Here is a 12,264-nt window from a genome sequence, read left to right as displayed (position 1 = left end):
AAGCTTTATAGCTGCAAGTAGTAGACCTTTCCTAGGCAATACTCGTTAGTGAACAATGTTTCATAAAGAGTAAAGATAAAAGAATAAAATTATGAGACATAAATTCGAAACAAAATTGACATAAGTTCTAAAAAATATAAAAATTTTATATAGGAAACATAAATAATGATTAGAAAAAGAATAAATGGATTAATAATAAAATAAATGATGATTAGCTATATGGGAAAAATAAAAGAATTAAATTATTATTATTTTGGATTTCTCTCTTTAGATCAACTACTCAGAACACGGTTTTGCGATAAGTAACTTCCTTGTTACGGATTTTTAATAAAACATTTTTGCCAGATTTTTTCTTGACCTCGTATGGACCCTTAAATTTAGGACTAAGTTTTTTTATTTAGATTTCCTCTTGCTAATTTTTGACTGATTTGAATCTTCTCTTTTTCATTAGACGATAGGTGAACTTTACTTAGTAAAAATAGCTTTACCTCAGGAATACTCTCTTCGTGAAAATCGGTTGACATAAGAATGGATGCTTTCTTCCTAGATTTCTTGGTACTGGAATTCCATTTCCGCTTTTTAGTATGCTTCCCAAAATTATGCTTGTGAATTTTTTTAGTAGCTCCTATATTTTTATTTGAAATTTTTGTTTCCTTTTGAATTTCAGCTTTAGGATGATTTTTAGGTTTTGAATTCTGTATGGATGATCTTTCTTCTTTTACTTTTAGACCTTTTTTCTTATTTTTATTTTTAGGAAGTAATGGTGCTTCTTTAGCCTTTTTCTTAGATAAATTTGTAGAGGGTGCTTCTTTAGCCTTTCTCTTAGATAAATTTGTAGAGGGTGCTTCTTTAGCCTTTCTCTTAGATAAATTTGTAGAGGGTGCTTCTTTAGCCTTTCTCTTAGATAAATTTGTAGAGGGTGCTTCTTTAGCCTTTTTCTTAGATAAATTTGTAGAGGGTGCTTTTTCCTCTTGAGCAGGAATTGATCCTGGTAAAGAATCTGTTTTCTCTTCAACTTCAAGTTTGGATTCTGGTAAAGGATCTGTTTTCTCTTCAACTTCAAGTTTGGATTCTGGTAAAGGATCTGTTTTCTCTTTAACTTCAAGTTTGGATTCTGGTAAAGGATCTGTTTTCTCTTTAACTTCAAGTTTGGATTCTGGTAAAGGATCTGTTTTCTCTTTAACTTCAAGTTTGGATTCTGTAACTTCTAAAATTTTAAGTTTTTCCATCAATTTTATTGTGTTATCTTCATAGTGGATACATGTTGATTTTTGTCTGCGATTAATCAATTCTTTTATCAGTTGACTATGGGGTTTCTTGTCTTGGTATAATTCTATTAATTTCGTTTTTACGTCATCCCAATTATCAAAATCGTACAAAGAAATTCGAATCTTGGCATTACCAGTGATTCTGGAGTAGATGAATCTGAAGAGTGGATACTTATTCTCTTCAGAGGACAATTCGATAGCATTATCACAATCAGAGATAAATGCATTAAGTTGGTTCCTTTCTCCGGAAAAGAAATTAGGAACTAGACTACACAAGAAATCAAGGGGTATTTGGGATGGGTTGAAAACAGGTTGATCAAGTTTAGGCATTGTTCACAAAATGAGTTACCTATTACTACTACTTACAATATAAAGAAATTCTGATAAAGAGTTAAAACCCACCAACATGAAACGAATTACTTAAGAATTCTCCGGTTTCTTGTCGTTCAGAATGATCCTTCATCGACTGCGCCAAAATTTTAATATGTTATATTCGGTTCGTTCTTTATTTTTGTAAGTAATGAACAAGCACTTAAAACTATCACAAAACTAATATTAATAAACAAGAACTTATTACAGCTAGACTAAAAATCAAATGAACCAACGCCAAGCTGTGTAGCTTGCCTATATTACTTTGGTCTTTCGTCAGTCAACTGTTTCGAATGTTCGAGCAAACACTTGCAAATAAAATAAAAGAAGGAGTCTTTAGAAGCTTCGCTTCTAAAGAAGAACAATTTGAGTTCGTCGCCAGTCTTTTGTTTATAAAAAGTTGAAAATGTGAATATTGAGTACGGGATCATAACAATATTTATATTCAGATTATAGAAAATCGACTCATTCTTTCATCATCATCATTATTATTATTATTATTATTATCATTTTAAATTGTTTCATGACGTTCGTGTAAGAAAAAAATTTCCTATTAAATCACTTAATAAAAATAATAATGATGTGAAATGTAAACTCCCCGTAATGGAAAAAATTTTTTTTTTTTTCGTTTTTCCAAAGTTGGCTACGCTGCGAAGGGTACGTAAAAACGCGCGCGTGTAATGAAAACAATTAAACATTGAAAGTATTCATACGGATTTACATGCGAGGATATTATTATTATTTTTTTTTTCAGATTATGTCAACTCGTCCTTCAATTACACTTAAAATATAAAGACAATATGGCGGACGGGAAGGAGTGGAAGTGTCAGGTGATCATCCTAGAACATAATTTTAAACGAATTAAATCCAACTCCAGTAAAAATTAAACGTTAGATGTGATTTGGATTTCGAACAATTTAAACCATAAGAAAAGTTTTTTTTATTTAGATATTTATTTATTTTATTAAAAATGGCATTAAAATTTTTATCGTTGAGTTTAATCGTTTTATTTTTATTATTTGTGAATACCGGTAGGTCAATTAAAAATCAATAAATTATTATCGATATGTTTTTTTTTTTTTTTAATGTGAAAATTTATTGTTTTAGTTTTTATAAATATTATAAGTGGATTTTTTTTTTTTTTTTTTTTGTATAAAAAAAATTTCGATTTTCACGTTTTAACATAAAATTGTTTAAGGATAGCAATGTCGTGATAAACAAAATCAAAATATTTTATTATTATTATTATTAATATGTGTTATTTTAATATTTTTTCCAGGACGTGGAACAAAATGTTGGGAATGTAATTCGGAAAGAGATTATAATTGCAGGGATCCATTTAATTTTACACATTTTCCATTAGTTGATTGTGACCGAAAATCTGCTCACAATACTTATCTACAATCATATTCAGTTTGTCGAAAAATCGTTCATAGAGGTAATTAAAATCCTTCTTCTTCTCCTTCTTTTCTCTTAATATGTATTATTATTATCATTATCATTATTATTGGGTCAGTCCTTTTTTAATTGCTTTGAATTATGATGAGTAATTTTATGGGTGTAACAGAACAAAATTTAAGGTCAAGTCAATAATAAACTTGCCCAACTTCATTTTTAATTAAAATAAACTTAATCTAAAAAAAGAAATGAAAAAAATTTTTATTATTATTATTATTTAATATGTAAAGCATGTAAGTTTTAAAAGATAAAAAAAAAAAAAAAATTTCTTAATATTTTTGTGTTGATTGTGAAATTTTTCATTATTATTTCTTGACAACAAAAAACAAAAAAGGGATTATTTGTGGATTTTGTTTTTGTTTTTTGTTTTTCCCTCCTCTTCCCCCCCTCCCCCCTTCCCTATTTAATAATGATTTTATTTGGAAGGGGATTTATTTGATGTTGTAACTTTATTTTAATTTTATATAAATTTGTTTAAGTTAATGGAGAAGCACATGTGGAAAGATCATGTGCCTGGGAACAAGCCTATGATAACAATCGTCCATGTTCTTCTGCAAGATCCACGTCTTATTCTACCGTAGAACATTGTTCGACATGCAATACAGATGCCTGTAATGATGGATTAGTAATTAAACCTGGATTTAGCTCTCTACCAATGACATTAATGGCTTATTTGGGTGCCAAATACATATGATTTACTTACATTCTTTAATAATAATAATAATAAAAAAGCTTTAAATATTTATTTTGATAACAATGTAACCTTAATTTCTTTTTTTTTTTTTTTTTTTGTAAAAAATGAATTTATTTTTTTTATCGTATGAGATTATATATATTATACATGTATATTTTGTGTATAGAAATCGAATCGAAAATATATATATATAGAAATCAAAAATTCCGTCCAAAATTGTAGTTGATTGTTATTTTTAAATTTGAATGTTTTATTTTATTTCAATTTAAAAAACAATTCTAGATAGAATTAACAAATTTTTATATATACATATATATGTATTGGAACGCTTAAATTTAAAAAAAAAATAAATTTTTTATGTATTCTTTTTTTTTTTTTTTTTTATGTTTTATAAATCGTTTGCATTTATTTAATAAATTAAATATTAATAACATCAAACAAATTAATAAATGAATTATTTGGATTTATAAAATAAATTGAAATCTGTAATGAATTAATTATAAAAAATATTTTTGTAAAAATTTAACCGCTTAAATTTTTGTACGTTTCGTAAGCGGACGAACCAAAAAAAAAAAAAAAAAACGTGGTAGCAGAAAAATATCTCATTTAATATTCTATTAACACTTGAAGCATTCAGTTGTTGGATTAAGAGTTTAGTACAATGTGGGGTTACCACTTTAAAATGAATCATAGTTCGTTAATTTTTTTTTATACATCCATATTTATCGTATTAACAATTCCAGAAGGTATTTATTTATATTAAAATTTTTTTGTAATTACGTATCGTGTAATTTATATTAATATTATTTTGTTAAAAGTTTTTAGTATTAAATGTTGGGTGTGTCGATCCGATGTCGATCCAAAATGTAAAGATCCTTTTGACAATTCATCGTTCCCGATAACGGATTGCAGACAAGAACCAGATTTGCCTCATCTTCCAGGTGTGAGACCCACGATGTGTCGTAAAATTAGGCAAAAAGTCAATGGAGAATGGAGATATTACCGAAGTTGTGCTTATTTAGGAGAACCCGGTATTGAAAATGATGAAAGATTTTGTTTAATGAGAACAGGTACATACAATATATTTATGGAATTTTGTACCTGCAACAGCAAGGATGGATGTAACACGGCTTCAGTTAAGCCAGTGAATTTTACTCTTATTTATTTATCTGTGTTTACATGTTTATTTGTTGTACTTCGCATATATTCCATTCGGTAATTGAATTGTTAAGAAATTGTGTATAAAAATTTTATTTAAATAGTGTATCAGGCAAGCTATATAATGGCTACATAAGTATTTTTTATATGTGAGAACATTTTTTTTTTTTATGTTTTTATATTTTTAATTTAATCAGAAGTTTTTAAATCGATACTTGTTTTCTCAAAATCCATAATTATCGTTAAAGAGTCATAAAATTGGTAATTTAAAAAAAAAAACAAAATAAAATTGAATATTTTCAATTTTATGTAGTTGTGTAATCAGCACTTTATAACAATAGTGATATTATTTAAACAGTACAAACTAGCTTGAGAACCTGCCAGATGTGCCTTATTGTTGATTCAATTTGTTAATAATCGATTCAATGAATGAATTTTGAAACATTCTTTTTACTTACTTTAAACTTAACTTTATTTATTAACTTTTAAGTTAAAGAAACAAGTGAAAATTATTTATTAATTTTCCATTTTGCTATGTATGTTTATAACTTTTTATTATTATTTCGCTTCATTTCAACAAACCGAATTTTTTTTTTTTTGAATAACGTAATTAATCGTTAATGATTTTATTTTTTAATGATAAATATGTTTATAGTATTTTTAGAAAATGATATTTTTGAGCTATTTTAATTTAATTTTTAATATTTAAAAAAAAAATTTGTCTGGTATAAATTTTACTTATGGATTAACTTAATCACAATAGCACACCGACTTAATAATGGAACAGACTTATTTATGGACTTGGTAATTTAAAAATTACATTCTGTATTTTTATTGAGATGAAATAATAATAATAATAATAATTTTATTATTACTATTTTTATACATTTAGAAAAAAAGGATATTAAGATATTTTGTATAGAATTAATCTTTTATAATTAATGTAGTTTAGAATTTATTAATGTTATTAAAACGATGAAACTATTCCGTCCCAATATGTATTTTGTTAATGAAATTATAAATGCAATTAAAACAATGTTTTATTTTTATTTATTATAAGTAGAATTAGTTAATATTTTTGCTTAAATTTAATTTTTTTTTAAAATATATTTTTATAAATTATTATTTTAAAACATTTAAGTTTTTTTTCCCTTATTAATAATTTTTAATATATTTTTACTGTAATAGTTAAATTTTATCAAGTTCATGTATAAATGATATTCTGTAATTTAAAAAAGAATTTTTTTTTTGCAGGTTGTGTAGAAAAAAATAATTTAATCGTATGAATTTTTTTATTTTGTTTTTTTTCAGGAAATGTGTGGAAGTTTCAAAATGCAGCAAAGAATATTATTAAGTTAATTAATTAGTAACTATTTACACGACAATCGTGGCATTAGTACAACGATTTAAACTCGATCTGTTGAGTAATTTAGCAGTCTTCGCTTGTAGAGTTTAATGTTAGATGGCAAATATAGTCCGTCAACTTTTACTGTGACCTTGTTCTCAACACAAAGAACTGAGCTTCACTTTACAGTAGCGACAAATTTTGATAGAACCAATGAATTCAATTTGGTTATAGTTGGTCGGTGTGTAGTTATGAAGAGAAAATTTAAATTAAATGATTTAAAAAATCAGTTGGCTGTGTGAAGATCGGTTTTTTTTATTGGACTAGTGACTGATTAGGTTTCTGCACATGCCAAAGTAACTTCATCTTATTCCAGGACGAAGGAGGAAAAGTTCATGGAAAAAAGAGATTATATCGAAAGAAAACACCATTATTTTATATGGGTGTTTGCTTATCCTGCTGTGAACCGCGTATAAAGAGCCTCCAATTATATAAGCCTAATTGCAATTGTACACTGGATTCACCGACTTATGGTTGTCGTCTGGACGAAAAAGAGAGAGAGAAAATTGACAAGACTGAAATACCATTACAAAAAGTTTGTTACATCAAAATGGCCAATACTATATCTAACATAAAAATGACCAATCCCATAAAAAATTTAGTTAGTAAAAAAAGAAAAAGATATGTGCAGGATGGTTACAATTTAGATTTGACATGTATCCTTTTATAGAATGACATTAAAATTATAATTTGATTTTAATTAGATTTTTTTTTAAAAAAAAAACAATTTGAAATTTCTATTTAAGCCAAATGATACTGGCTAAATTTCTTTGTTATTTAAATTAAAACTTTTAAAAAATTAATTTTTAAAATGTTTATGATTTATCAAGTTCGAAACCATGACAGATTTCTTGTGTTCAAGTTATAGAAATATTATTTTACTATTAAGTTGTTTAAAATCTTTTTTTTTTTTTAAACTGATATAAATTTATAAATTTAATACAAATTATTTTGTTTTTTAATTTGGTAAAATTCGATGACTTGAAAATGAAATGCCGATAAGATTTTATGTTTTACATAAAAGTTTCCGAGTAAATATGCTTAAAAAAATTATTTATATATCAAATCAATGTAATGTTAAAATATAATTTTTTCTTAATTATTTTGATAGATATTAAAGATAATCTTATAGCTATGGGTTTCCCAGCAGAAAAATTAGAAGGTGTATATAGAAATCACATTGATGATGTTGTAAAATTATTGGAATCAAAACATAAAGATCATTACAAAATATATAATTTGTAAGTTTTACTATTGTTTTTTACAACAACAACAACAACAATAATAATGATAATAATATCAATAGTTGACAAATTTCTTTGTTGTAATATTTTATTTCAAAAATATTTTGTATTTCTTTTGTGTTACAGTTTTATTTTTCTAAAAAAAAAAAAAAAAAAAAAAAAAACACGGGTGTTATAAAAAAGTTAGAAATGTGTATTATGAGTTGTGTATTTTTCACCATTTTATTTTGTTTTTTTTTTTTTTTTAACATAAATATTTAACTTTTAGATGTTCGGAAAGGAAATATGACATTCATAAATTTCAGTCCAGGGTTGCAAATTATCCTTTCGACGATCATAATCCTCCACAAATTGAATTAATCAGACCATTTTGTGCAGATGTACATGATTGGCTTAGTCAGGACAAAAAAAATGTTGCAGCTGTTCATTGCAAAGCTGGTAAAGGAAGAACTGGAGTTATGGTTTGTTGTTACATGCTACACAGTAAGCAATTTTTAAAAGCAGAAGATGCACTTAGTTATTATGGGCAAATGAGAACTCATGATAGAAAGGTGAGAAAAAATTTTTTAAAGATAATTTTTAAATAATTACTTATAAATTATTTTTATATATAAATTGAGTGTTTTCAATTTTCTTTTTAATTTATCAAATTATTTTTTTGTTTTTAGGGTGTAACCATTCCAAGTCAAAGGCGATATGTTGGATATTGTGCTGATCTCATAAGGGAGGAGCTTGAATATAAAGCGACAACAATAGTCATAAAAGAGATTAGGTTAGATCCTCTTCCTCTTGCTTTTAATGGAGGGCAAGGTTGCCTGCAGTTTGTGATCTCAAATTCAAAGGGAAAAATATACAGCTCCCCGATTCATGAAGTTAAAAAAGGTGCCACTCAAATGATACTACCTATACAGCGATACATCGCATTGACTGGAGATATTAAAGTAGAATTTTTTAATAAGCCCAAAATGAAAAGAAAAGAAAAAATGTTCCACTTTTGGTTTAATACCTTCTTTGTCAGGGAAGAAGTAGAGCACTTTGACACTTACATAATTAATGGCAATGAAGAAATTAATATGAACACGACAACAGTACAAAATTCTGAGAATAGAGCGAATAGAGCGTTAAGTTATGATGAGCAAAGTAAAACTCCGCAAATAAAAACGAGTAGGACCAATTCATTAACAACATCAAGCATTTTAAATTCCACTTCAATCAATGTAGGAACTGGAGGTAGCAGCCCCATTGGAACAATATCAACCGTTGCAGCAGCCACAATTCAAAGTTCAACACAATCACCAATTAACGATGGAACAAATAATGCTGTAACGATTAAAAACAATTCGGCTAATTCTTTATCATTGAATGCGAATGATAAAGCTTCTGGAAATATGGAAAAGGAAAAAATGATCTTATTAAGGCTTAATAAATCAGAACTCGATGATGCTCATAAAGATAAACAGAATAAACTTTATAGTCCTAATTTTCAAGTGAGTGTATTGTTATTATAAATATTTAGTTATTGATTGAATGCATTCAAATTCGCTCGTATTCTGATAGTTTTAAAATAAAAAAAAAAAAAATACACGTTAAATTAAGAATTAATTATCGATATTATTATTATTATTAAATTGTTTTTGCGGATGAAATGAGAAATTTTTTTTTTTTTTTTTGGTTTTAAATGATGAGTAAAAAAAATTATTGCTAAACAGGTGAGCTTGTATTTTCATAACGTGCCTGCAACTAGTTTGCCACGAACAATGGAAACCAGCTCAGCTCCTCAAACTCAGTTTCAAGACACTCCTAGTGAATCATCTGAAGCTGAATCGAGTGATTCGTCCACTGCTGAAGAAGAAGAAGAAGAGGAAGAAGATTGGGAATCTGGTGAGTTTTTATAATTGATTTTATTTTTCTATTACTTTCTTCCCCCACCTCCCCCCCCCCTATCTGTTTATCAGTGGCTTTGTTTTAAGTGGAGCATATTTAAATTTAAAAAAAAAAAGGGTTATCGTGATAATTCTTCTGCTTTACTATCAAATTTTTTTTTCTTCTTAATTATTAATTGCAAAGGAATCTATCGAAATAAAATTCCCCCCTCTTGATCTGTTGTACTGATGAAAATTTAAAGGAAAATGATAATAATAATAATAATGATTATGATTATACTAGTAATAATAATAATAATAATAATAATAATAATAATAATAATAATAATAATAATAATAATAATGTTGTGGAAAATTAATAAATAATGACATTCACTGTTGTTGTTGTTGTTGTTGTCGTTAACTGGTAATCTTTACCATCAATTTGAACTTTTAGATTTTCTTCGTACGTGTCGTAAAATGATAATAAAACATTTTTTTTAATTACCACGTGACTGTAAAAAAAATAATGATGAGGAAAAATTTAAATTTATTTCACGAACGTCATGATATATTTTAAAGAGCACAAAATCTACTTTAGAAAAATAAAATTTATTATTATTATTATTATTATTATTTCGATCGAAATTAAAATTAATTTTTTTTTTTAATTAATTAATGGCGGTGTGATATATTTATCATAATAATAATTATCGTTTAAAGTATAAGAGTTGGTTTTATTAACGTTAATAAAGGTATTCAAGTTAAGTTAAAGTTAAATGTATAATTATGTTCTGTCATGTCGTTGTTCTATGTTCAAACAGTGAATCAAGTAGTGTGGTAAGAAGGTACCATAAAACCAAAGTTGTTTTATTTTTATAAGTAATTAAATTTTAACCGTTTTTTTTTTCGAAAAGGATGATTGACAAAGAGGAATAGGAATGATATTATTATTATTATTATTATTATTATTATTATTATTATTTAAATGCCAAAAAAAAGGAATAAAATTTAATAGTTTTCTCTTATGTATTTATTTATGCGCACGCCGACAGTCGTGGAATCAGCGGAACGTCGCGTGGGACGCTATCGGATTTTATCAGAGTCAGAATTACCAAGTTCTGGACATTTATTTCCATCGTGATATCATCCACCAACCGTTTCCTCGATTATTTATATTTATTTATATTTTATTACATGTACAATTATTTCCGAAGCAATGCACGGGGGGGTGGGGCGTGGGGGTGGGCAATATACTTGCGAAAAACAAAACGAAACAAAACAACAAAACAAAACAATGTTTATTATTATTATTATTATTATTATTGATACGAACGGGTGGAAAGTAATTTTTCCAGTGAGCAGAAAAAAGAAAACTAAGAAAGAAAGGACAAAATTTGTATCATTTGTCTTTTGTTTGTTTGTTTTCTTCTTCTTCTTTCTCTCTCTCTCTCTCTTTCTTTCTCTCTCTCTCTCTCTCTCTGTCTCTCTCTCTCTCTCTCTCTCTCTCTCTTTCTTTCTCTCTCTCTCTTTCTTTCTCTCTCTCTCTTTCCTTCTCTCTCTCTCTCTCTTAAATTGCAACTCGAATTGATTTAAACAAAATGTCATACGTAAAAATTTTCCAGCATCGTTTTTTTTTTTATTATTTAAATTTTTTTTTTTTTACTAAGAAAAAGAGGAGAAGAAGAAAGATTGAAGAGAATGAATGAATGACTGAAAAAGTTGGGCAGGGGCGAGGGGGGGTTAAATTTTGCGTTTTCTGTCGATTGAAAAGAAGCGAGGGGAAGAGGGGGAAGGAAGGGTGGGGGGAAAATTTGGAAACGGTGATGATTGATTGATTGATTGATTATCGATTAAAAATATTTAAAAAAAAACGATAAAGGTAGAAGTAATGATTCTAATAATAATAATAATAATAATAATAATAATAATAATAATGATAAAATTATAATTTTTTTTTTTTTTTCGATTGTGTTCTAAATTTACATAGAATTGCTGCATTTATCTATTGAAAATAAAAAAAAATGTCGGTTGAATTTGATAATTAATTAATTAAATAAATAAATAAAAAATGATAAGGGGAGGGGGAGGGAAGGGGGGGGAACACAAAAATTTTTAGTGCATTTTAATGTAATTTCAACTTTATAATTTTTTTTTCTATTTATATATATAATTGAAAAATAAGAAAATAAGAAAAGAAAAGAAAAAAATTATTTTTAATAAATGTGTTGTGAGCACTTTCTCTCTCTCTCTCTCTCAAAAAACAAAATGGAACGAAGTACAAAATAAATACACAATTTTTATTATTTACGATTTCACACAAAATTTACGTTGAAAGAAAACATAAATATATATTTATATATAAAAAATAATGATAATAATGATAATGATGATGATGATAAATTTATAATGATATAATGTAATGTTAATGCATATACTTATATGTATGCTATTGATTGATTGATTGATTGATTTTAAAATGATAAATAAAAGTGTTTTTAATAGTACAAAAAAAAATAAGTAAATAGTTTTGACTGATTTTCTTAAAAAAAAAAAAAAATGTTATGATGATGATGATGATGATGGTGGTGATGGTGATGGTGATGGTGATGGTGATGATGATATTAATCCATTCGAACGCGTTAACTATGAATGAAGGGAAAAAAAAAAAAAAATTTCTGTCGTGCATTTGCCCCCCCCACCTCTCCCCTTTCCTCCCCCCACGCGAGTATTATTTAAAACTACATGAATATTTTTTACCGTTTGTTTAAACAAGAAAAACGTTTGTTTGGATTCCGTTTGTTGT

The 12,264-nt window shown here is 26.6% G+C and overlaps 5 protein-coding genes across 5 annotated transcripts; all 5 read left to right on the top strand.

Moving 5' to 3' along the window:
* Positions 1 to 2,437: 2,437 nt before the first annotated feature.
* Phum_PHUM471790 (uncharacterized protein) lies at positions 2,438 to 3,789 on the top strand (the record flags this gene model as incomplete). Its single annotated transcript, XM_002430238.1, has 3 exons — positions 2,438 to 2,513; positions 2,917 to 3,075; positions 3,575 to 3,789. 3 exons carry the CDS (start codon positions 2,438 to 2,440, stop codon positions 3,787 to 3,789), a joined length of 450 nt encoding a protein of 149 aa, XP_002430283.1.
* Positions 3,790 to 4,471: 682 nt separating this feature from the next.
* On the top strand, positions 4,472 to 5,008 carry Phum_PHUM471780 (uncharacterized protein; the record flags this gene model as incomplete). Its single annotated transcript, XM_002430237.1, has 3 exons — positions 4,472 to 4,535; positions 4,608 to 4,820; positions 4,860 to 5,008. 3 exons carry the CDS (start codon positions 4,472 to 4,474, stop codon positions 5,006 to 5,008), a joined length of 426 nt encoding a protein of 141 aa, XP_002430282.1.
* Positions 5,009 to 6,731: 1,723 nt separating this feature from the next.
* Positions 6,732 to 7,027, top strand: Phum_PHUM471770 (uncharacterized protein; the record flags this gene model as incomplete). The annotated part of the gene is made up of 2 exons (XM_002430236.1): positions 6,732 to 6,957; positions 6,984 to 7,027. The coding sequence occupies 2 exons, from the start codon at positions 6,732 to 6,734 to the stop codon at positions 7,025 to 7,027; spliced, it is 270 nt and encodes an 89-aa protein (XP_002430281.1).
* Positions 7,028 to 7,486: 459 nt separating this feature from the next.
* Phum_PHUM471760 (Phosphatidylinositol-3,4,5-trisphosphate 3-phosphatase PTEN, putative) lies at positions 7,487 to 9,607 on the top strand (the record flags this gene model as incomplete). Its single annotated transcript, XM_002430235.1, has 5 exons — positions 7,487 to 7,593; positions 7,865 to 8,147; positions 8,265 to 9,083; positions 9,306 to 9,477; positions 9,597 to 9,607. 5 exons carry the CDS (start codon positions 7,487 to 7,489, stop codon positions 9,605 to 9,607), a joined length of 1,392 nt encoding a protein of 463 aa, XP_002430280.1.
* A 640-nt stretch (positions 9,608 to 10,247) lies between these two features.
* Positions 10,248 to 10,602, top strand: Phum_PHUM471750 (uncharacterized protein; the record flags this gene model as incomplete). Its single annotated transcript, XM_002430234.1, has 2 exons — positions 10,248 to 10,298; positions 10,477 to 10,602. The coding sequence occupies 2 exons, from the start codon at positions 10,248 to 10,250 to the stop codon at positions 10,600 to 10,602; spliced, it is 177 nt and encodes a 58-aa protein (XP_002430279.1).
* Between the last annotated feature and the right edge of the window lie 1,662 nt (positions 10,603 to 12,264).

This window comes from Pediculus humanus, genomic scaffold, assembly GCF_000006295.1.
Source record: "Pediculus humanus corporis 1103172108252 genomic scaffold, whole genome shotgun sequence".
In the NCBI taxonomy this organism is placed as follows: domain Eukaryota; kingdom Metazoa; phylum Arthropoda; class Insecta; order Psocodea; family Pediculidae; genus Pediculus; species Pediculus humanus.
The sequence above is the reverse complement of the archived record's forward strand: the minus strand, read 5'-3'. Positions and strand labels throughout refer to the sequence as shown.